At 38.2% G+C, this 26,342-nt stretch overlaps 1 protein-coding gene across 6 annotated transcripts in view; it reads left to right on the top strand.

Annotated features, from left to right (window-relative positions):
- Positions 1 to 26,342, top strand: part of SORCS1 (sortilin related VPS10 domain containing receptor 1) — a 719,989-nt gene that overhangs the window by 379,471 nt on the left and 314,176 nt on the right. For all 6 annotated transcript variants that reach the window (XM_036735441.1, XM_036735437.1, XM_036735435.1 and 3 more), the window contains one exon: positions 1,250 to 1,349. In XM_036735441.1, the coding sequence (XP_036591336.1) occupies positions 1,250 to 1,349 (100 nt within the window). The remainder of the gene's footprint in view (positions 1 to 1,249; positions 1,350 to 26,342) is intronic.

A 26,342-nucleotide genomic window follows, 5' to 3' on the forward strand; every position in this document is an offset into this window, starting at 1 on the left:
TCACTTCAAATTCCTTTCCCGTATACCACATTGCTTCTATTCCAGTACACCACATTGCCTTTCTATGGTCAGGGATATCACCTCTCTTACCACCATCAGAAATGGATAGCACTGTTTTCCATTAAGCTCTTCCTGATTTAACCAAATATATTTCTTTGAGGAATGGAGACTATTTGGCCCAAAAACATAAGTAGGAGTCTTTCAGAATAAAGTAGATGCTAACCAATAATTTTTCATCCCCACTTGGGACAACTCAGAAATATTCTTTAAGGTTTCATGCAAAGAAAGCTAGGTTTAGAGTCAGACGATATAGGTTCAAATCCTTCCTCACCACTTATTAGCTTCGTGATCTTGAACAAATCACTGACCTCTTGGAGGTTAAGTTTTCTCATCTGCAAAATGAGAATAGGATGAAATGATGGCTAAAGGCTTCTTTAGCTCTGTATCCCATTATGTTAGAAATAAAAAAAAGAATTAACTGATTATCAAGAAAAATCTTTCTTCCAACTATAAGGATTTTAAAACAAAACAAAACAAAACAAACCAGAATAGGTCACTGCGGAAGATTTCTGAAATCTCACTTATCGTCCTGAGAGACATATATCTGGGACTGGGATGGATGTCAGTTACTACCTATGTGGCCTTATGGAAGTGATTTCCTTCTATGCCTCAGTTTCATCATTTGCAAAATGGCGGGGTCAAACTAGATGAACTGTGGGAGCTCTTCTAGCTATGAGACAACTACTCCATCTTTCAATGTAGTTGAAATGGACTGTGTGACCTTTAGAGATCCTGACCCTCTGTATTCTCTGTAATTCAATAATGGATAAACAACATAAGTAACTGACTTGTCTATTAGCCCAAAGAACCATCTCTCAAAGGGTTCTAAAGATACAGAAGAGTATACTGTCTCTCCAACCCAGTAATCTAGGATCACATCTGATTTTTAGCCAATACAATGGACATGCTGAACTCTTTTTTCTTTTGAATTAATCACACTCTTTATGCTATATGGATACATTAAAGAGCAGTAGAAAGATTGAGTTTTAATTTTTACCAATCCAATTTAAATGCAAATGTTAACCACTCACATGATGCTACTGTGTACATAATTAAACATCATTATATACCACATGAATCATTCAGAAACCTCTTGAGAGCCATCCTGCTATGTAAAACATGCATTACATTGACAAGCAGCCAAATGACGTGAGCTTCTGCACTCATTAATGCTCCCTTTGAATTATAGGTCAACAGATTATGGGACAACCTATGAGAAGCTGAATGATAAAGTTGGTCTGAAGACAATTTTGAGCTATCTCTATGTCTGCCCTACCAATAAGCGCAAGGTAAGAGACTATATTTTCAGATTGTTCCTTATTTATGATATGACTCCTGTCTTGGCTGGCTAACCTTCCTAGCTTCCTAAAAATCCATTATGGTGAACCTGGGAATTAGAGATGCAGAGACAATGTAAAAAATATCTGACACAGAATAATTTTTCTATCAGCAGCTGAGACTGTTGGAGGACAAGGGAATGGGTGAATCATTACCATTTCAGAAAGGCAGCCACAGGGAGTGAATCTCCGGGAGTGTGGTGCTTATGTTTCTCTTCTCAGAACTTAGGGTAGTTAGTCACAACCATCATAATGAGACCTGACAAGGCTCAGCGAAGAAGATGTGAGTGCTTTTCATCAGATGCCCCTGCATCTCCCCTAACATGGAGTAAATAGTTTAATAAGAATTTAAGTGAATGCATTATCCCAAGGCAAGTTTGAGCTTTCTTATCTAAACTTTGTTCAGCTTGGCCACTTACATCAGAGTATTGGAGCTCCATTGAAAGAGTGAGTTAATTTTTATAGCCTATGTACATATCAGAGAGAGCACATAGAGACTTCTGAGCAGTTCTTGTCTTAAGGAGATCTAGGTGTTTAAATCGCAGAATGTCTAAGTTAAAAAGGGAAGTCAGAGGCTATTGAACTCGGGCACATCCAGATTTTTCCCAAAAGACTCCATTGAGAGAGGAACCACAAACTCTTGAGTCTTTCCATTTTACTTTTTAAAGGGTCTAATTTTTCCATTTTTCCTGACATACAGCCTAAATTTTTCTCTTTGCAAATTCTATCTTCTTCTCTTTTTTCTGCTCTTTTGGTTAAGTGGGACAAGTGAAGTATTTCTTCCATGTCATTGCCCCTCATATCACAGAAGTCCACTTGACTAAGGTTAGTAATTGATGGTTGGAGGTATGGGGTATAGCTTTCCAGTTTTAGTAGAAACTAACATTATGAAATTTGAGCTAAAGAATTTTTTCTGTACAGATTAATGTCATTAAATAAAGGGCTAATGTATGGACTTGTGATTTCACTAGTAGAGAGATAGCAAAGGTGAATAAACTGAGTCTATTAATGTGAATCAGCACCTTCTATGCAACTTAGAGTCTTAGAGATTGGCCTATAGCACTAAAAGGTAATGACTTGGCTAGGGTCACATAGTCAGTATTTGTCAGAGGCAAGACTTAAATACGGGTCATCTGGGTTTTGTGGCCATTTCTCTACTCATTATGTCATTCTATCTTTCTAAGAAAAGAAACAATATTAAATTGGGTCAATCAATGAGACTCTTTGTTCACATTGTCTTATTCTCACGAAAACATCAAGTGTTTTGTGTTTATTGCTTTTTGTAAGAAATCGTGAGGGCTGCATTCCATGATGATGATCTGTTAAGTTTGGGGATGTGCTTCAGATATACCTAACTTTCTCTTGACAGCTGGTTAGAAATCTATCATCTATGAATAGATCATTACCCCATTAATTATCCATTCTAATTTAACCATAATTTGAAGAACTCCTTTAGGTTAGCAAAGATAATTTTTTGTCTTTAGAGATTTAATTACTGGGCTCTAGAGAAGCTAGGAACTTTCTTTTGGAATGTTGATGAGTGGTGGAAAGGTAAGTAAAATTTAGACACATGTAATCTCTCTAATCTTAGGTTTATGAAACTACCATAATAGCTGCATTGATTATCATGGTAATTTTCTTTGTGATTTTCACTATAGCCATTGGGTTTATGGCTTACTTGGATAGAAGATAAATGGGATAAAACTAGCAAATGCAGTCCCACCTTCCCTTCCTATGACCTGAGCAGGATTTATTGTTTCTTAGTGAATAGCAAAGCTGGCTAGTTTGGATTCTACTTGGTTTAGCTACATAGCAGAATTGATCAGGTTGCTGAGCTTTCCACAATTAACTGGGGAAGGGAGAAAAAAGGCATTTATCATTGACTTTTAGCTGTTCTTAAGGTTTGGCAGATTCCGGTTTTCAGAGAATCAGTTCCTAGAGAGGACATGTTGTTGTGGGCCACTCCCTTTCCAGAAGCAGAAGTGGTCCCGGGCCATTTAAGTCACAATACTTAAGATGAGCCTAAGAGGAAAAATTTCTTCCTCTGCCCATGAATGAGGCTTTCAGGGTCATTTTTGAGATGCTGATAGAAAGAAGAAACATTGTAGGACAATGAAGGTCTTTACAATCTTGAGGAAATCAATAAAGTTGACAAAGCAGTATATTTGTGTACAATTTCTCTACTTATAGTGTGAATTTATCACCATGAAATATGTATTTTTTTACCCAGAGGGACATTCTCAAAACAAAGTGAAGAAACAAGTAGGCATTCTAATTTGGTGAATATTTCTCCCAATCAATGGAGTTAAAGAGGAAAAAAAAAAGGAAATAGAAAGTTAAAGTACTATTAATTAAGTAGCATGAAGATTTATTAGAATTCTCTTAGATACTCTCAGGACTTTGACTTCCCCCTGATTATAAGCAAGATCACTCTGGTACTCATGTTAACCCCTCAGTGCCAGTGGGCTTCTCTCAGGTGAATTAATACCATGAATACACTGAATCAGTCAGCTCTCATTTGGGAAGAATCCTACAATCCATTGGATAATAGAATCAATGTCCAAAAGAAGATCTTTAATCTAAGAAGGTGAAATTTAACAAGAAGGAATATAAATTCCTGAACTTAATTTTTTTTTAAAAATCAATTCCTTAAGGGCATAATGGAGGAGATGTGGCCAGACCATGTGCTTTTCCTGGTTCAGTGGGGAGGTGGGAACCTTTTGGTTGACTTTTAGTTCTAAATGAGCTGAAATGGTGATTTGGCTGACCTTAAAACTAATGAAATCTTAGATTACATTAATAGTGGTAGAATGTCCACAAAGGGAGGTGATAGTCCCACCGTAATCAGCCCTAGTCTGCCCACCTATCAAATACTGCATTCATCTCCAGGAATTATATTTTAAAAGGGATATTTTATAGACTGAACATATCCAGAAGAAGGACCAGCATAGGGAGAAAATTTTAAAACTGATTATTTGAAGAACTTTTGATGAAACCAGAAATATCTAGCCTGAAGAAGGGAAGACATGAGAGGATGTGATTGCTGTCTTCAGATGTCTGAGTCTGTAATGTGGAAGAGGAATTGTACTTATTCTTATTGGCCTCAGAGGGCAGACATAGGACTAGTGAGTGGATGTTATACTAAAGCTGATTTTAGCTAACAAAGAGGACTCCAACTTATTAGTCATCAGAATTGTCCCAAAATGTAACAGGTTGCTTTGAGATAATGGACTTCTTATTTATTGCTCAAATAACAGAAGCTGAATATATTGCAGGGATGTTGTAGAGGGAAATTCATATTTATGGTATGGGTTGGATTCTGGCTTCTAAAGTCCTCGTCAGTCAACAATCATTCGTTAAGTGATTTAAGCATTGAGGATAAAAAAAAGGAAAAAGCAAAGCCCCTCTCATCAGGGATGTCACATGTTCATGGAAGAGACAATGTGCTAAAGATTAAATGATTTAAGTATATACAGTATAAATGGGAGGTAACCCAAAGTGAAGACACTCTCAGCGGGAGGAGGAAGAGGAAGGAAAGAGAAAGCCTTTTGTAGAATGTTAGTGTTGAACTAAGTAATTAAGGAAACCAGGGAAGCCATGAGTCACAGGTTAGGAAGGAAGACATTCTGGGCTTAGACCAGAGCCAGGGAGAAAAACAGAGAAGTATTCAAAATTATGATTGTACAGTTTTTTGTTTTGTTTTATTTTTGTTTTTTATTATTATCATTATTATTATAGAGATGTAGTGAGTAAAATCTAGCCTTGGAGTCAGGAAGACCTGAGTTCAAGGTCAAGTGCTATCTCTGATATATACAAGGTATATGACAATAAACAAGTCATTCAACCTTTCCTTAGTCTCAGGTAGCTCTCTAGACCTCTAAGTTGCAGTGAGCTCTTGGTGGATAATTTTCTCACACTGGTAGTTACCCACTCCTAGGAAACCATATATCTGGACCAAAATCCCCCAAATTTTAAAATTGATTCTAAAGACCTCCTGAATTCCAACTCACTGTGCGAACATGCCTGTGTGCACACAGACACACACATACATGAAGTATGTGTAATTTTTCTTCCAGAAACATGTCTCTTCTTTCCCATTATATATTTTTACTTTAGAATCTCTCCTACTACACCCTCCATTTGTTATTTTTTTTGGTTGTTTTCATTACTGGGTTTTCTTCTTCCATCACCATTTTTGTTACTTAGTGAGAAGACTTAAGGGATACATTACAGACATCACTGGGGTTAAGGTCAAGAACAAAGCATAACAATCAAAACTGGTAACTCAATAATCTAATAACATGTAAAATCTCAAATATCAAAGCATCTCTAAAAGACCCCTTTCAGTAATATCTCTCTTTTCTTTTCCTGAAGTAACCCAGAATCTGGGTTTGTGATAGATGAGGTGGGCCAGGAGAATCAGCACTGAGTGGATCCCACTGCCAAAATTGAGGTAATGGAGTTATTCGTCTTTGGGTCTCAGAAGGTGCAAATCCCCAGTGCATGATAAATCCTGAGGCTTGTTGGTGTCAGGAGTAGTTTATTGGCTACGTAGGAACAGTCTGTAATGAAAAAAAAAAGTTGATTTAACAGGTGCCTATAAAGAGGGGCTTGGTAAAATGAAAGTTGAGGGGGAGGGAGATTTGAAGGAATAATACAAATGTAGCTTTAAAAAAATCAATGCTGATGTTGCAGTTTCACTCTTAAATCCCCTGAGTTTATTTGTATCCTGCCTAAGAGGAAAAGTTCTTTATATACCCACTGTTTATCTATTGATGATTTTCCTTCCACTGCCCAACGAGCCTTAGCTACCCTCCCTTCTCTTTGTAGTACCCAGGATCTTGATGGAGTAAGAAATACAAAAACCACAACTTGCATTCAGTTGGAGAAAAAGCTTTAAAAAAAGGCTCAAAGAATTATTGCTTCTGTTATTTGCTGTCAGAAGAGTTTAGCACACATTGTTCTTAGTAAAGGCGGAACCTTCAGGCTGTTCCTTGTGCTTTCAGCAACTCCCCCTTCTCTTCTCTCAAATTTTTGTTTTCTCTAGTTAATTAATAAAATCTCAGTTGATAGCATCTTCCAGAAACTTCAGCCTGCGAATAGAAGCCTAGCTTATCAGCAGCCATTGGCTATTTCCTGAGGGGCTTTTGGTACAGGCCAGCATTAGCATGGTTTGCCTTTTCTCCAGATGCTCAAACTGTAATCACTGTTCTTGTGGAGTTCACCTTCCAAGATTAGCTCAGTTACTCACTGTCTCCTTCTTCATTTCCTGAGTGTACTTAGTTGTTGTCATTCAGTCTTTATTCACTCATGTCTGACTGTTACCCCATTAGGGCAAGGATGCTGAATTAGTTTGCCATTTGCTTCTCCACCTCGTTTTACAGATGAGGAACCTGAAGCAAACAGGGCTAAACGACTTACCCCGAGTCACACAGCTAGGAAATATACTTAGTATTTGCTATCTTTTGGTTTTAGAGACTGTGTCCTTAGTATTACCTTCTAAGATCAAGAAAGGCAAGATGAAAGTGGACAATAAGTGGACTGAATGGAGGTCTCCGTTTTGTCATATCTGGTATGATTAACAAACCATAGAATTCAAGAACTGAGAAGGACATACCTCTTCAATATCACACAAAAGGACAATGAATCCCAGTGAGAATACATGAAGGTAGTTGAAGTCATATAATAAATGGATGATAGAGCCACTGTCCTTACTCTCCCTCAGAGGCTGTGATATAGCTTATAGAGTCACCAGAAATCGGCTCAGAACCATTTATTTTTCCAAATCTTTCTAAATAATGTACAAAAAAGAAAAAAAAAATAATCTAAAACAAAACAGGAAGTACACAAAGAAGCAAACACTACTTGCTGATTTGAGTCCCTTCTGGAATAAAAGTTGAAATTTTGTATCCTTAAATTCAGGAAAAGTCTGATTAATATTTAACATACCAGGACTTTTGCATAGTCCTCACTGAAAATTATTTGGAAAGGCCAAAGGGACCTGTTGTATTGTATAATAGATCAAAGGGGGTGTTTGACATTTCCCTGAGCTGACATTCAAGGCTTGCTTGTTCTACCCTAACTCTTTTATCTCTCCCTTTTGTACACAAAACCAGCCATTTGCTTCTAATCTTTTAAAAACTAGGCATGTTTCATTCATAAAGAAATGATGCATGCCAACCCAGGGTGGCCACTATTTAATTTTTTTTCTTTCTTCTTTTTTGGTTGTTGCCAGGGGAGAGTGATGTATAGTTTGTAAAGAGCAGGGCAATAGTGGGTGAAGGGGAGTCAATACAAAGATAGGAAGGGAGATATAAGACAGCCTTTACCTGGGGGACCAGATGAGCTTCATCCTTGGGTACTGAAAGAGCTGGCAGGTGTGATTGCCGAGCCACTTCAGTGATCTTTGAAAGGTTATGGAGAGCACAGGGTTGGAAAAGGGCAAATGTTGTGCTGATTTTCAAAAAAATAAAACAAAATGGAGAAGAAAATGAAATCTAAGAACATTTTGTTCCTGGCTATCTCCTAGAATTTATTATTAAATGGATAGTTAGTGAACATCTAGGAAAGCAAGGATTGATCAGAAAAAGCCAAAATGAGTTTGTTAAGAACAGATCACTCCCGCTAACCTCATTTCCTTCTGGATCCAAGTTACTAGATTGGCAAATCAGGGTTATGCTATAGATAGAGTTTGCCAGATTTTAGTCATAACGTTTTACAAAGTCTTTCATGCTCGTCTTTTGGTAAGTTTGCAAAGATGAGCTCCGCAGTGGTTAGATGTCTAGACTCAAAGATGAGTCAGTAATCATTTGAGGCAGTGGGATGTGATGGAAAATGCAATGGACTTTGACACAGAGGCCTGAGAGTTCTGGAGCCAACTCCAACCAGCTTCAGAGAAGTGATCATTAAAATTCAGCATGAGAAATTCCACCTCAAAAATCAGAAAAAGCAACAATTCCGAGTTTATTTTGTTGTTTTGTTGATTGTCTAGACTTAAGCAAGAGATGGGGAAAACATTAATCATGCAGATTAAACTGAGAATTGTGTGGGGTATAAGGTTTGGAGATTGTTTGTCTGGGTAGTATGTTATTAAACCTTTACTAACACAACACTACTCAGAGGGCTGGGATTTGTTTTCTACTTCTGATAATTACGATTTGCTTGACTTTGGGCAAGTCGGTTTCGCTCTATGGACCTCATTTTCCTCATTTATAAAATAAATATCTTGCATTAGATGGCCTCTGAGGTCCCATTCTGTTCTAAGTCTCTGATCCATGCTTGACTATGTGATCTATGATGATACCTTAGGGCAGGAGTGTGGGCCTCCAGGCCACATGTGGTTCTCCACCCCTGCAGTGGTCTCTAATAGAGTGCCTCAGGCATCTATTCTTGTTCTTGGACTATTTAACATGTCACCTCCAGTCATCCTGTTGAATATCTGGCCACTGGACCCAGATGGTTCTGGAGGAGAAAGTGAGGCTGGTGACCTTGCACTGCTCTCCCTCACTCAAATCAAAGTCAGCTGCAAGTCATATTATCATTTCCCCGAAGTTATGGTCCTCTTTGAAATTGAAAGACAAACACAACAACGATTTTTACTAATGACTAAGATAAAGGCATAGATGGGAAAGTTGTTAAATTTTCATATGTTCCAAAGCTGGGATGGAATAAACAACAGGTTGTCTTTATATAAATTCAGGATCCCTAAAGATCTTGACAGCACAGACTATCACGATGAATCTGACAAGATGAATTTGATAGGGATAAGTATATGGTTGACTTCTCAGTTTAAAGAAAAAAAAAGTTTGCTTCCCAAATATAAAATAAGGAGACATCACTAGACTTCAGTCAGTGAAGCTGAAAAAGACCTGAGGATTATAGTGTACCATAAATTCACTAGGATTGTAATGGAGCAGCCAAAATTTCCACTATGCTCTTAGGCTGCATTGAGAGATGTAGCTGCCAGGACCAGGGAGGTGATAGTTCTATTGAACTGTGCACTGGTCAGACTCTACCTGTCCTATTGTGACCAATTCAGGTGCCACATTTTAGAAAGGGCACCAAAAAGCTGGAGAGAGTCTAGAGGGAAGGAACCAGGATGGAGGAAAGCTATGAGATCATGCCAGATTAAACCCAGTTGCAGGGGGTATTTAGCCTGGAGAACTGAATGCTTAGTCAGGAACCTCAAAGTCATTAAAAGGCTACAGTATTTGACTTGGTTTGTGTAGGTAGAGCTAGACAAAAGTAGCCAGAAGATGCTAAGACACCAAAGAAAGTCTTAATATAAGGAAAAACCTTGCTAAGAGGACCATCGAGAAGCGGAGTGAGGTACCCTGAAACACTCCAGCAATCCTGCTTGTTGGATATATTGTAGAGGAAATTCTTGTCTATTGTCTATTTTAATGCACTGGCCTCTGAGATCATCCCTAAGTGTGATTTTGTTAGGCTGTTGGTGTAGGTGCGTATCTACTAAAACCAGTTCCTTCTTAGTTCAGGTTTGATGTTTGGATGAAATGAGGCACTTGTAAACATTGAAGAAAATGATGTTCACTTTGCCTTTGCGCAGCAAGGATACACAACAGGGATACATTGGCACTTAGTTCCTCTGGGACTGTTCCCTTCTGTTCCATCTAGAAATGCATCTGGTCAAGCAGTTATCAGTGTATAGCAACTGCCTGCCAAAATCCCGCCCCACCCTCACCCCTTCCTGAGAACTATATCAGGGAAATGGTTAAAAAAATAACTTTGCCCCCTTAGAGTCCACTATAGACGGGAATCCCCCTTCTTTCACTGTGCCTAAATAAGGCCTGTCCCTCACATCCATCCAGCATCCCAGAATTATCCACAAGTCAGCTAAAGAATCTCCTTTCTTCCAAGAAAATACATGCCTACCATAGTTATAAAGCAACAATTGCATTTCCCCCATGCTATAGAAAGCCAGACACCTCCCAACTCCCCCTTAATCTCCCAACCTGTTTTCTGGCAAGAAGTTCCCTGAACTATCCCAAAGGAAATGAAGCCTCCCAATTAAGAGGACTTGAACTACTTTTCCAGTATCTACTACAGGGCTAGGGCCCCAGCTACTGCGGCCTCTATTGGCCAGTCAACATATTTGTTATCAATATAGTGGTATACCCCAATGATTGGATTCCTTCTGAGATGAAAACAAACTGATTCTGACTCGTTTCAGCCACAGAAATAGCATTGGTAAGGTTGCTAGCCCCATACCACTCATCTTACTCCCAGACTGTGTAGTCTATAACATTGATGAGATCAGAAACACTTGTAGGAAGAGATAGGACTGATGTTTTTATTCAGCTTCCTGTAGTCCATTGTAAGCTACCAAGTAGCATCTGCTTTCCTTATAGTCACTAGAGAACTATCTTTTACCTCCCCACTTTCCCCAGGGGCCTGATATTGTGTATTGTTAAATACATAGAATGGTTCAGGTAACTCTAGGGGTTTACATTTGGCCCTACCCGCAGTAATGTATCAAGAGGTTTCTGAAAGGGTGCCCACAGATACTAAGCCCATAGCACCCCTTCCCTCCATGGACTCCCCTGAGTGACCAAGTGGGGCTGGGCCTTTGGAGGATGCCTTGGGCTTGGGTATGGTTGAAGGTCTGCTGGAGCACAGGTACTTAATTTCACAGCAAGAATAACAAGGATACAATGGCACTTTCTTTGGCCACAGCTTATCTCCCTCATAGCAACTTGGGCACCCACCAAGTCTGAGAGGCAACAGCTACGTGTTGATAGAACCTTTTATGACTCCAGACCAGGAAGCTACTTCAGGGAAGCTGGAACCAATCAGGTTGCATAGTAGGTAGTGGACAGGGGAGGAAGCTGTATCAATGTGAAGATCAAGGAAGGTGGACAATAAACTGCCCTCTTACTACAACTGCCAACTCAGAAATTTGCCAACCTTGCATAAAATGGAATCTTTTCAAAAAAGGTAAATATCCATTGCTCTTGCAAATGGATCTGCCCAGCTATGTGGAAAACCCAGTCAAAAGGCATTTCCCCCTTAATTATGAGATTGCCTATATCCTTCTAGTTCATCACTGACAGTTGCTTGTCTCTGTATTTGAAGGATAAAATCTGTGGAGAATGAGACCCAACCATGTCATTGACTAGCTAGCCTTTACACCTAACACTCATTTGTATTCCCAACATTTTTTGCACCTGCCATAGCTCCTACAATGATATTCTGTTTTTTTACTATAGGCACCTAATAAAGGATCATTTGAAATAAGTTTTCTATTTGTGACTGCCTAATAGTTAATCTGATCTACCCAGCAAAATATAAAGCAAGGATTTAGGAGTTCTCTACTTAATTGGATTAATACTGATTTGTTGTTGTTGTTCAGTCATGTCCAACTTTTTGTGAACCCATTTGGGGTTTTCTTGGCAAAGATATTGGACTGATTTACCATTTCCTTCTTCAGCTAACTTTACAGATGAAGAAACTAAGGCAAAGAGGGTTGAGCAGGGTCACACAGTAAGTATCTGAGAACAAATTTGAACTCATGAAGATGAGTCTTTCTGACTCTGAGCCCAGCACTTTATCCAATGTGCCACCTAGCTGCCTTTAATATTGATATACAAACAAAATAATTTAGACACAAAAACAAGTCTGTGTTAGAATGTGAATTATCCTATTTGGCAGCCTGTCATGATCAAGGTGACTGAATAACTCACCTTTTCACTTAGTGCTACATAGACTTTGCTCTACAAAATGCTCTTTAAAGAAACTAGGTCTTCTGCATTATTAATAAAGAGGGAGTCTTCACATGTCTGTTTTATTCCTCAGTAAGCATTATATCAATCACATATTAAATCTGAACTGGGCTCTTCCTGATTTGAAGAATTTAAGATTACAATCTCCCTTTTAGAAAGAACCAGTCTTTTGTCTTTTGGAGGTTTTGGTGCACGGTGGTGGTGGTGTGGATGTGTGTGTGTGTGTGTGTGTGTGTGTGTGTGTGTGTGTGTGTACGAACGTGCAATTGGAGGAATAATTTTGAATTTTTTTTTATTTTTGGAGGGGACAACAACATTGTCTCTTAGCTTATTTCAGACGGAATTGAAATTATTAGGATGTTAACTTTTAGTTTGAGCAAGGTACTTACCTGTTGAAGAACATATTTATTTTAGGTATTTTTATATCATAATTCATAAGGAGTTTTTCATAATTTCATTTTGACTGGAGTTTAAATAACTAAAAGCATCTATTCAACATACTAAATATTATTTATGGCCATATATAAAATATTGTAAATATAGGTTGTTTTTGTTATATAAACTAAAACATTTTTCCTTTTATTTATTTATTTGTTGATGTGTTTATTTGTTTTCAACATTCACTTTTATAAGATTTTGAGTTACAAATTTTTTTCTCCCTCCCTCCCCTCTCCCCTCTCTTCCTCCTCCCCCAACACAGAAAGCAATCTGATATAGGCTGTACAGGTACAATCATACTAAACATGTTTCCACATTAGTCGTGTTGTAAAAGAAGAATCAGAGCAAAAGGGAAAAATCATGAGAAAGAAAAAAAAAACAAAAAAAATTTGAAAATAGTATACTTTAATCTGCATTCAAAATCCATAGTTCTTTCTCTAGATGTGGATGGTGTTTTCCATTATGGGTCTCTTGGAATTGTCTTAAATCATTGCATTGCTGAAAAAAGCTAAGTCTATCAAAGCTGATCATTGTACAGTATTGCTGTTACTGTGTGCGATTTTCTTCTGGTTCTGCTGTAAGTCTTTCCAGATTTTTCTGTAATCTGCCTACTCAACATTTCTTCTAGCATTCCATTATATTCATATACCACAACTTGTTCAGCCATTCCCCAACTGATAAGCATCCCCTCAATTTCCAATTCTTTGGCACCACAAAAAAAGCAGCTGTAAATATTTTTTGTGCATGTAGGACCTTATAGAATACAGGCCCTAGAGTCAGGAGGACCTGAGCTCAAATCTGGCCTCAGATATTTGGCATTTACTAGCTGTGTGACTCTAGGCAAGTCACTTAACCCCAATTGCCTTGCCAAAAACAAACGACCACAAAAAAAAAACCTTTGAAAATCAGAACACTCATGCATTGTTGGTGGAATTGTAAACTGATCCAAACATTCTGGAGAGCAATTTGGAACTATGCCCAAAGGGCTATAAAAGTGCGCACATCCTTTGATCCCACAAGACTACTAATAGTTCTGTTTACCAAAGAGATCATAAACTAAAGCCCTTAATGAAATTATGTTAACATTAATTATATTGGTTTGTAAATTCAGTTTTAATAAACTTGTATTTAAAACCCAGTATGAACTAATTATTTAGTACGTTTTTAATTAAGTAGCTCGCTGGATATTACTTTATGCTATATTTTACCTAATATCCAATGAACTACTTAAAATTAAAATGTCCCAGATAATTACTATATTATTAATATGTGATTATATATAGTATATAATTACTCTATATCCAAATCTATGTTTTCACACATGCACACACACACATAACAACTATATACCATAATGTATAATGTATATGTAATTATTATGTATAATTTATATAGTATATAATTACTACATGTAAATTTAGATTGGTTATTTTAAAATACATATTCAATTTCTTAATTTAAATTCAAATTCATAAAAATATTTTAAATAATCCCTACACTTTGCAACAGAATGACTGTACTGTTGCTATTCTTGTTTGATCCATTTAATACATGGAATAAGATCAAGCCAAAGAAAAGTTATTTACTTAAAGTCACCTAACACCGTAGAACAAAAAAGAAAAAAAAAAACCTTAACATTTATATAATGCCTTAAGGTTTGCCAAGTGCTTCAAATATATTATCTCATTTTATTTCCTCATCAACCTATGAGTTGATTGATATTATTTATCATCCTCATTCAAAAGATGAAAAAAATCAAAGGCACACTTAAGGTAAAGAGATTTTCCCAGGGTCACTCAGCTAATGAGTATCTAAAGGAGGATTTAAACAGGTTTTCCTGATTCTAAGTCCAAGACTCTATCTATCCTATGTCATTATGCCTTAAGAAAACTTATACTGTATCTACTGCTGAAGTTGCCCTGTTTCAGGAATCCTCTATAACTTTGGATGTTGACTTTAGGTTCCTAAATGCTTATATGAGAACTTCTAGCATCACCTGGGTTGGCTGCTTTTCTTCCTAAAACTAGGGGAGAATATATTATGTTCCTTTTCCCCAATCTGGACCATCGATTGAGTATTCCATTAATTCTGAACAGTTTAATGGTAGATGACCATCCATTACCCTTTCATAGAGATCAGATGATTTTTGCTGTTGTTGGTTTCCAGAGTGGCTGGGTGTCCCATTCATTTCAAGTTATGGTTTATTTAGCACCTGCATACCTCACCATGAATTCTCTAAGGGTTTCATCACTCCCACTGCTTGATATACTCACGGCATCTAGAGCATTTGTCTCCAACAAGACGACCATACTGTACCCATGATGAATAGAGATAGATGTTGGCCAGTATAGTAAATTTGCTATATTTACTATACTGAAGATGTTTCACTCTAATATATCAGACCTGCCTCAAGCCTTCTCTCAATGCTATCAGTACAACAAAGCAAATGTCAATAAATCACTTAATAGAACTACTTTTCTTCCCTGGAGAATTTAAGAAAACAATGCCAGCCTCAGAAACTGCAAATAGTATCCTTTTAGACTTATGACCTTTCTCATGACGATAGCTTTCTGACTTTTGTTTGTTGTTCCTTCCATCTACCATTTATTCTTTGTTCCTTCAATCCTCTCATTATTTGCCTCCATATTTTCCCAGATTGCCTAACCTCTTATTCACTTCTCATTTCATAGGCCTTTGGGTCAACTGTTCCTTAATAGATTTTGCTGTGGAAGGGATTTAATACCCGAATTCATGAGAATTCAGTGGACTTAAGTCTTGGTGGGTGAAAGAGCATGAGTTTTGAGATATATGATCTAGAATTAAGTGAGGGAAAGAGATATTTGTTTCTTCTTGTTCCTTGGAGACATGTATATTTTGTGTTTGGAGGCCAGAATACTTTGTCTGCTTGTGAGTAACAGCTTCCCCAGATCTATGTCCAAAATTAGCAAAGAATCCCTGTAATGATGGGGATACAGGTATGTATGAGGGGGGAATGTGGATTAATTCAATGAAGTAGAGATGGAGAAAAAAGAAAATCAAAAATACTTCTCACAGTTAAGGAGCGTGGTGAGGAGACAGGGGTGACTAAGGGGAAAGGCCTAAACAAAGAAGAGAGATGTCAGAGTAAAATTTAAACTGTCATGGGCAATGATGGCAGAAAATGAAAATAAGAGTTTGGTGGGAAAGGAACATAATAAAAATAATGAGAAAAGTCTTAAAGAATAGAAGCAGTAGAGGATGTGTATGTGTCAGGGGACAGAAAGAGAGAGAGAGAGAGAGAGAGAGAATAGGTCTCCTCTTAAAGAGAGATGAGGTAACTATGACAAGAGAAGGAAGGTTGCTGGAAGGAATATAAATCAATATGAGATTTGTTGCCTCTGAAAAGTAGGTATGGTGAAGTGAATGAAGGAACATATCTTGTCAGACAGAAAAACAAAATCATGGCTGACCGGTAGTCTGGATGCGCTGGAATTTTAGCGTCAAGGTGGTTGGATAACACCATTGGAGGTATGGAAGGAGACCAGAGCAAAATGATTGTAATCTGGGAAATCTTCAGATTTTTCTGGCCTATTCTTTTGCTGTCCAATAAACTATTCCCTAGTCCCCTCCTCTAGTTTGGTACCCTCTTACTCTGGACCTATCTCTTTTCAGAAACCCTACATCTCATGAAGGTTCATTTTCTAGAAACTATCAAGTTGCTACTTGATTCATATCTCTCTTCCTGTGACTTCAGGAGTTGGAAACCAAGCAGATCCACCCGAGCTCCTCTGATCTCTGAGCTGCTGTGGCCTTCAAGGCAAATTGCCCTGAAAAATAAAGCACAGGCCTAAATGCTCTTGACTATTATCTCTACTTCTTACCTGACTCCTACCTCCACCCTTAGTAAGAGTCCCTTAGACTCTTTTCCTGAAATTCCAGGCTCTGATAGGTGGGCTCTCATCTTACCTTGCCAATGCAAGTAACCAAGAGACTGTACAACTTCTGGGACATCTCTACACCATGCCACCAGCCTATCCCTTTATATGTTGTCTTCTACCATAAGAATGCAAGCTCCATGAGGGTATTTTTGTCCTTTGAGCTTAGCCCAGGATATCATATAGTAACCACCTAAGAAATGCCTCATCTACCTATTTATCTAAACATCCTGGACTTCCCTACCAGGGTCTGGCTTTTGGGGGCATTCCTGGTTGAATCTTCCTCCTGTCCCTTCCCAGTCCCAATTTTGAGAGGTTAGTCCCAGTCCTAGGGCAAGGGAGGTCTTTGTGCTACTCCAGTTAAGAGGTGTTGTGTCCCCATTGTGAGGGGACAGGGTTGATGCCTTAGTTTGGAGGTGTCAGGCCTGGCCCTAGTGTGAATAGCATATTAGGCTTCCTTGGTAGGCTTCCCTTGCTTCTCACCCCTTTGGGTTTCTCCAGTTAAGCCACCCGGCCTTCCATTTGGGACCTTCTCTTAAACATATAGTGAGCATACTGAAAGGACCTATTGCTTTCAGCTTTGACTGTTTCATCTAATTCTTTTAGTTCCATCAATGGACTCTGATAGTAGTGAATTGCCAGTGGCAACATTACCAAAGGGAATGAAATTTGACAGACATCGCAGAACAGGTGCTATGGCTCTAGGCAACATTCCCCTCTAGTTCTCCAACCACCGATGAAGGAAAGGAAAAAAAATAACTTTGTGGGAGGAAATCCTGAAGCATTTTCAGGAAGAAGTGCTCTCCAAATGTATAGCCAGCCTTAGGATGTCTGGTGTTTGGTCTCTATCTAGTTCTGAAACTGGGCCCAGGATCTTTCCATAAAGAGCAGCTGACTGTTCATACCACACACTGCTGTGTTGTGATTCAGCAAACGTGAGCTCCATTGGGATCTCTGTACCTTTTCCAAGAGGCAAAAAGCATCCAAGTTGTCTTGAATAATGAAGTTGTTTTGACTCACAGAGGCTGTCCAGGAACAAAACAGAGCTTGTGACTTGAAAATAGAGGTTGTGTCTTTGGGAGGCATGATCCAGAAGATGGAGAGAATCTACTTTTCCTTGGTTTTTCTTTTCTTCTGTATATACTTCCCAATTTCCGTATTCAGGGACTATTTAACTAACAATTATTATTATTATTTTTTGTTAAATTCTCTGCTGAGTAATTCTTTCATTGTTTCATGGGACTAGGCCTTTTATTCTCCCATTTAAAGTACATTACTGACATTTACAAACTCCCACCAGAAGACTCAGTCAATTACCTCCAAAGACACCCATTGTTCCTAGTAGCTGACCTTTACTCCCTCCCACCCCTTCACCAATTAAAATCTATTGCGTTTTCTTCTTTTAGTATTTAGTAATTGAAACCCTGGCTCAGGGCCAGGTGCAAACTGATGCAATGCTGTCTTATTATTTTTTCTTCTCTAAACAAGAAGAAAGAAGTCCATAGAGGTATGTACTTTGCAGAAGGGGAAGTGCTGGACAGCCACAGCTAACAATGATTTTCAATTGCAATCCTTTATGTTAAAGGCAAGGTAAAGAATAAGTAAATAAAATAAAGAATTCAGCAAAACCACTGAATTTTCCATTTGGGAAATTATTCAGTTATTTGGTGTGGGCAATTATTAGGGCAACTCTGTTGCAGATAGAGATACCCTTTTGCTTGCTCTTTGGAAAACTGACAAGAGGAATTTAAGTCCCATAATCCTCAAAACTGTACATAGGGCCAACAGTCTGTCATAATTTGAGTCCCCAACAGGCTTCTAGGATTCTGTACCTTTGTGTAAATGTACACTTCTGTTCAGTTGTTTCTAGTCATGTCTAATCACTCCTCGTGACTCCTTTTGGAATTTTGGTAAAGATACTGGAATCATTTGCCATTTGCTTCTCCAGCTCGTTTTACAGATGAGGCAATTGGGGCAAACAGGGTTAAGTGACTTGGCCAGAGTCACATAGCTACTAAGTTTCTGAGGCTAGATTTGAACTCAAGAAAATAAATCTTCCTGACTCCAGATCTGGCACTCTATCCACTGCACCACCTAGCTGCCCTAAATGTGCATTTATTCTTCCTGTAAAGAGTTCCCAAACAATAGAAATGTAGAGCTAACTTCTGCAGACACAATCCTCAGCATGTGATTGGTTATCTAGACTCCCCTTGAAGACTTTCAATGCTAGAAAACCAATTACTCATCCCTCCCAAAGGTAGTTCATTTCATTTTTCTAATTATTAGGAAGTTAGTTACTCCTGATAATGAGTAAGAATCTGCTTCCTTTTAGCTTCCACAAATTGGTCATAGTTTTTTTTCTTTTTTTTTAAGGAGATTCAACCTAATATCTTTTACATACAATAATTTTTCAAGAATTTGAAAGCAGTCGTGATTGTTTCCAAATTTTCCCTTCTCTAAGCTTAAACTTCCTCTGTCCCTTCAACTGTTTACCTTGAATGGCATGGTTTCTAGCCCCCTCATAATCCTGGTCACTCTTCTCTGGATATTTTCTATCTTGAGAATATCATTCCTGAAATAACACATCCAGAACTGAACACTGTACTCCAAATGTAGTCTTACCAGAATAGAGACAGCTAAGTGGGTAGAATACTTGACCTGGCATCAGGAAAATCTAGGTTCAAATCCCACCCCAGATACTTACTATCTTTATCACCCTAGGCAAATCACTTCATCTTTCTGAACCTCAATTTCCCCATTTGTAACTGGTAATAGTAGCACCTTCCTCTGAGGGTTGTTGTAAGGATAAAATGAGATAATATTTGTAAAGCTTTTTGAAGACATTGCTATGTAAATGCTAACTGCTCTTATTATTATTATAAATATAGTACAGTGGAATCCTACTTCCCTCATTCTGTTCTTGTTTTCATTCTAATATCAAATTAGACTTAGTGATGACTGCCTTGAGAACTTAATCCATGTTGACCTCGAAGTTGACTAAAATTAAGCAGTGCTTTTCATCTTAAGAGTTGCAGCACCACATACCCTATATCCTGTACTTGTCATGTTGATTTTTTGAACCTAAATGCAGAATTTTATAGGCATTTTGAAGTGGGACTTTTGTTTTGTTTTCCCTGATATTAAAACCATACATCTTTTGGGGTAAGGTGTATTTCTCTCTGGTCAAGAACATTATAAAATTCTAGGGCGGTGAAGCACCCCAGTGTTAGAAGGTGAAAAAATGCCCAGATCTCCTGGAATGCAAGGACTGATACTAGCTTGCTGTTTAGAGTTGAATTTTGCTAACAGTTTCCTAAGCAAAAATAGTCTTGGAGTTAACACAGTGATATGTGAAAAGAAATGTTGATTTGAAAAAAAGAGAACAATATCTCTTCCTAGCTTTCTTCTCTGCATCTGGTCCTTCCCATCCCCAAACTCTGGTAAGCTTGGAACTGCAGATCCAAGTGAGTTAAAGCTTGACAGAAAATATAATCATAGGTGTTTATAGAAACATCGTATCTCCCACTGTATCAAGTCTACATTGTTTGTTCTACAAGCAGAAAGAATGCAATTAATTCTTTGATCTCCTTAAGAAAATAGCTCTAGCATCATGCTTTTCCTCCCTCTCTTCTAACATGGCATGCACAATACACACACACACACACACACACACACACACACACACACACACACACACACACACAAAGAATTGAGCTTTCATAGATTTAGGAGAATCTCATTTGTATTAAGGTTTTCAGTTTTCCGGGAGGGATGCTATTCTCTCCTAGTCTTGCCTCCTTGGGTAAGGCTGTTGAGTTGGAAGTTGTCTTTCTTGCTATCAATATCAGCTTACTGTTACCTAATAACTGATAGAAAAAGGCTGAACTTCTATAATAAAGAACGGCAGTAAAGTTATCTAACCTCAACCATTGGGGCCACTGTTATTTCAAACATATGGTAGAACTCATGGTTCATTGGGCAACTTCCTGAGGGGCCCAACTAGGAAGAATCACAAGGTTGTAAGAAATAGCATAACTTTACCTGGGAGAGTCAATGAAATTGAACCGATAAGTTCTTAAACATTTCTTTACTTATTCTGAAAAGACCATTGTAGCAGCAGGAGAAAATGATGTCCCTTTATATGGCACAGTTTTACTTTTCAAAAATCATTCCAGATATTATCTCATGTGATCTTTGGAATCCTTTTGAAGTAAGCAGGGAAGGGATTATTATACTAACCCAGTCAGTTGAATACAGGGATGAAACAGAATTTGACTATATATGGGAAATTTTGGAATAAATGTATATATATATATATATGTATGATGATTCTAAGCTTCTTCTTGCTCCCAATACCATATGTATGTATGTGTGTTTATACACACACACACACACACATATATTTATATATACACATCCACACACATATATATACACACAAATATGTATATATAAGTGTACACATACACATACATGTATATATGTGTGTATATGGATATGTATACATGTGTATATATGTGTGTGTATGTATGTATATAGGAGAGTAAGGGTCAGAGAAATCAAGTGATTCACCCACAGACATACAATCATAAAGAACAATGACACTGGAACAGTAATCTAGGTCTCCTAGTTTCCAAGCTCATGGTCTTTCCATAACAATGTAATAATTTCCAATCATCATTTATGTTTTCATAGGTTTGGAGGTACTTCTGTTTTACTGCCTTTCTTGGGGTTAAGTACCTCACTTCTCTGCAGATGCATACTTCCCCAATAAACCTCACCTCTTCAAGTATGATTTATATTATGTAAGATAAAATGCAGGGCACACAGAAAATTAAAAAAAAAGGCAAACTGCATCTCATTTTAAGTCTGGTTGTTATAAAGCTATTCTGGCTCCTGTTTATCATTTCCTGATTAAAGCATTTTGACAGTCTTGCAGGATAAACTCTCTGTGTATCCTCTGCAGAGGACACATTGCGATATTTTTGAGCATGGGGTGGGCACAAATTTTCTCTTCTTTGGGATGTTTTTGATGGAGGGAAACTAGGTAGACCAAATAACCATTTGAATCTTTTTTTTAATTTCTTTAAATTTGGGGGGAGCATGTCACTTTAATTTTCAAGCAGCAAATTTTTAAAGTTAATCTGTTCTGCCTTCTACCTCTCTCCCCCATTAAAAAAAAAAGGAAAAAATCCCTCAAATTTTAACTACATAGTTCAGTAAAACAAATTACCACATTAGCCGTGTCCAAAAGTATGTTTCTTTCTTCTGTTTTAGGTTCGTCACTTCCTTGTCAGGAAAGGAGTGGCATGTTTCATCTTCAGTCTTTTGGAATTTGGATCATTGTTTTGGTTTATCATTATCATTTCACTGATCTCACTGCTAAGTTCTTTTAAAGTGAATTCTCTCTATAATGCTGCTGTTGTTTAGTCATTTTCAGTAATGTTCAACTCCTCATGACCCCATTTGGGTTTTTCTTGCCAAAGATACAGAAGTGCTTTACCATTTTCTTCTCTAGCTCATATTACAGATGAGGAAACTGAGTCAAACAGCATTAAGTGACTTGCCTAGGGTTATATAGCTAGTTAGCATCTGAGACTAGATTTGAACTCAGGTTTTCCTGACTCCAGGCTGGCACTCTATCTACTCTGCCACCTGGTTGCCATCTACAATGTTTCCATTTTATAAATTGTTCTGTTAGTCGTGCTTATTTGACTCTGTGTAAGTGTATAAATATCTTCCCGCTTTCCTCTGAAATTGTCCATTTCCTCATTTCTTATGGTACAATAATACCCTGTTGCATTCATATTCCATGATTTGTTTAGTCATTGCCCAGTAGGAGGACACCTCTTTAGTTTCCAACATTTGTTTACCATGGAAAGAACTGCTGTAAATGTTTTTGGTACAGAGAGATCTGTTGCCTGTTTCTTGGGAGTCTTTTGCAACCTAATTGTTGTATCATTTTATCTGGCATCCTCTACTAACGTTGCTGGCCTAGGAATTTGTATATTGCTAACAAACCAATGTATTGATCCTCCAGAATTACTGTTAGATGACATGCATTTTGAGCTATTTTCCTGATAGCAGGAATGGGTTGAACTGAACAACTCAGTATCGCTCATTTCTGAACCATTTGTTACTGATAGAATGTGTTTTTGAGATGGCCAGAAGGGATTAGGAATTCATTGTGTGAGTGGTATCTTTTTTCCTGAGTAACTGTATTATATGGAGTGTTCAGAAGATGGACGTTCTTATATTGTATTCTGCCCTGATGAGTCCACATTTGGAGTATCTTACTTAGCTCTGGATATTGAAAAGCTACAAGCTATCCAGAAGAGGGTGACTAGGAGGGTGAGGGGACTCAAAATCAGGTCATACGATGATAAATAGAAGGAACTGAGGATGTTTAGCCTAGATAAGAGAAGACTTATAGAAGATATTGTCAATATTGCTGCTTTCTAATGATTAAAGGCTTATCATGTGGAATGATTTGACTTCATTGCCTTAGTTTAAAAGGGGAGAACTAGGACCAAGAGGTGGAAGTTAACAGAAAGGTACATGAAAGGAATATTAGGAAGATATCATTCACTTATTAAGCTTTTACTATGTGCCAGGCCCTGTACTAAGCATTGGCAGAAACAAATATGAAGCAGTCACTGTCCTCATGAGAGTATTATTAATAGGGGAGAGAGCTGATCAAGGAAGAGAGCTTTGTTTTGGGGAGTAAAGGACCAAGGATGGAGTGGTGATTCATAGGGCAGTTGATTGACCTACCCGTTCCGGAAGCAATGGTGATGTTGATTAGATTCTTATGATCACAATAGGATGTGGAAAAGAGAGGGCAAAGATGACTAGATACTATATGAAATATGATCTGGTCTGGTCTTGTCTGCTGCCAAGCAGATATGGTGGATTAACTAAATTTGTACTCGTGTTGACCATTCGAAACAGCTCAGATTCAGGGCCAAAGGATTAAATGCCCTAGGAACTAAGGAAGAGTTTTGAAGGGTTCATTCGGCAGATGGCAAGAAGGAGGGTAGTGACAGAGCAGAAGATAAGATGGCCCATGTGGAAGGGATATGTCCAACAATGGTAAAGGGCTGCCCTAGAAGTTAGTGGGTTCCCTATCTGTGGATGTTTTCAAGCAGAGAATAGGTGACCACTGGTAAGATGTTAAATAAAAATTTATGCTTCAGATAGGGTTTAAACTGGATGACCTTCAAGATCCTGATTCTTTGCTTCTGATTCTTTGCTTTGATTCTTAGGCTATTTGATGCTAGGCTCTTTTTAGATGTTGGCCTTGCCAAGCCATTTTTCATATGTATTTACTGCTTATTGGGGCTAAATTTCCATTCCATACCGGGACTAACTTTATGCCCCTTCTTGGGGCATAACTAATGCTTCCCCAGATGTTTCTCTGTTCCATGAAACTTCCAGGCTATCATCTAGCAGACTCATTTCTGGAGATTAAACAGATAGTGATGCAAGCCACAAATCTTAAATACCATCATTAGACCTCCAGACCTAAGCACTTGCCAATTAAGTTGACACCTATAGTAATGGTACAGGCAGCTACTGACCTCACACATTTAGAAATCCAGCTCAGGGCTCTCTGAAAATGAGACCCTCATTCTTCCAAGTAATTTCCTCTATAGCAAGACTTGGGGAAAAAAAAGAGATTGCATTTGCTCTGCTGATGATTGAAAGTAAGAGCACTGGTATGTGACCATCTTCCTGGTAGGAAGTAGAGGGAACCGCCAGTGCAGATAAAAAGGGAGAAGGGTAAAGAGTTTGATACAAAGGAAATGAAAGTTATTTATAAACCCGAGTTGAGAATATTCAGAGGAGAACTGGGCATTTGCTAATGGTCTATAGATTCATCCACTTGCTTAGCACCCACTTTAGATCCTTCCACAGGTTACGACTTCCATCTATATGTGGAACCATAAGTTACAGCAAATGGAGAAGTTTTGAATGCTGTAGATAAGTTCACTTACCTTGGTAGCATACTTTCCAGGGACGTATACATCGATAATGGGCTTGACTAAAGAATTGTCAGAGCTAGCTCAGTGTTTGGGAGGCTCTTAAGGAAAGTGTGGGAGAGAAGAGACTGATTACCAAACTGAAGGTCTACAGAGCCATTGTGCTGACCTCATCGTTGTATGCCTGTGAAGCCTGGAGAGTATAGCAGCATCATGCCAAGAAACTGAATTGCTACCATTTGAATTGTCTTAGGAAGATTTTAAAGATCATCTGGCAGGATAAGGTACCAGACGTTGAGGTCCTTACTCAAACTAAACTGTCCAGCATTCAAGCTCTGCTTCAGAGAATGCAACTATGCTGGGCGGGCCGCATTGTTCAAATGCAAAACGTACACTTGCCAAAAATACTATTTTATGAATAACTCACAGAGGGCAAGCATTCACATGGTGGTCAGAAAAAGTGATACAAGAACACTCTCAAGGTCTCCCTCAAGAATTTTGGAATTGATTGTGTGACATGAGAGACACTGGCATAGGACTGTTCAGCATGGTGTTCCCACATCAGAGAAGGTACTGTGCTCTACGAGCAAAGCAGAATTGAAACAGCTCAAAGGAAACACAGGATGCACATATTTAGAATATCTACCCCAAATGTTCACAGGGACTATTTGTGCCTGACCTGTGGTAGAGCAATCTGAACTTGTATTGGTTTGATCAGCCATCAGACATTGAAACTTGACTCTAGCATAGTGATGTCATTGTGGTCCTCTTCAAGAACAAAGGACAGCAACCAACCAACCCACTTTGGAGATGAGAAGTTAGCATCGTCCTGTATCCCTTGAATCTCTGTTACAACTGAACACATTTTTATTAAGTACCAACTTTAAGCCAGGCACTATGTCATACAAATACAAGAACAGAAGAACCCCTGCCCTCAAGGAGTTTATATTCTACCAAAGGGATGCAAAATAAACATATGAGCATATCCAATATCATTTGAGGAATAGGGAGAGGTCTAACAACTAAGGGCATTGGGAAAGACTTCCTGAACTCTTATGTGGCACATGAGCTGAATCTTGAAGGAAGTCAGCAGTGATAAGGGGGAAGACTATGAAAGAGTGTGTTGGGGACAGCTTGTAGAAAATCACAGAAGTGGCCGGTGTCTTGCCAAGCTTTGAGATAAACAAGATGGCCAGTTTGTCTTGAAAGTGAAATGTGGGAAGGGTCTTAACATGAAATAATTTTGCAAAAATAGACTGGAGCCAGAAAATGGAGGCTTAAAAGCAACAAACCTTTATAGAATCCTCTGTAGAGTTCAGTTTCATATCATACATAGCCTCTCATTTAAAGCACTAGGAGAGTGGAGGGAGGGCAGTTATCTAATCTCCATTTTATAGGTAGAAAAAGTAAGACCCAGATATGTTAAATGGCTTGCCTAATGACCAATGGATTGACTAAGAAGTGGTTGGTGGCCTATCATCACAGGAATTTGTGTAGAATGTTTTGGTGAAGGCTGTACTTCACATTCCAAAGAACACATCCCATTTAATCTGGCCAGGCTTCCTATGGATACGTGGGGGTTAACAATTTCTACAAGCTTAATAAAATAAACAGTAATTCCACAATAGTTATATGAGTAAAAGGATATTAAGTTTTTAATTGTTCTGGCACTACTGATGAGAAGCAACCTGCTTTTAGAATAATTCAGATAGGAGTAATATGTTGTTTGAATGTTTAGATATTATGGGATTTTCCCAGCTAAAAATGTTGAAAGTCCCAGAGGTCCTGAAAATTGTAGAAAAGTCCAGCTTCCATCCGTCAGGAATCAGTGGAATGAGGTGGAGTTGTTATTGGCAATAGGCTTCCTTGTCA

The sequence above is a fragment of the Trichosurus vulpecula genome, chromosome 8 (assembly GCF_011100635.1).
Source record: "Trichosurus vulpecula isolate mTriVul1 chromosome 8, mTriVul1.pri, whole genome shotgun sequence".
NCBI lineage: Eukaryota > Metazoa > Chordata > Mammalia > Diprotodontia > Phalangeridae > Trichosurus > Trichosurus vulpecula.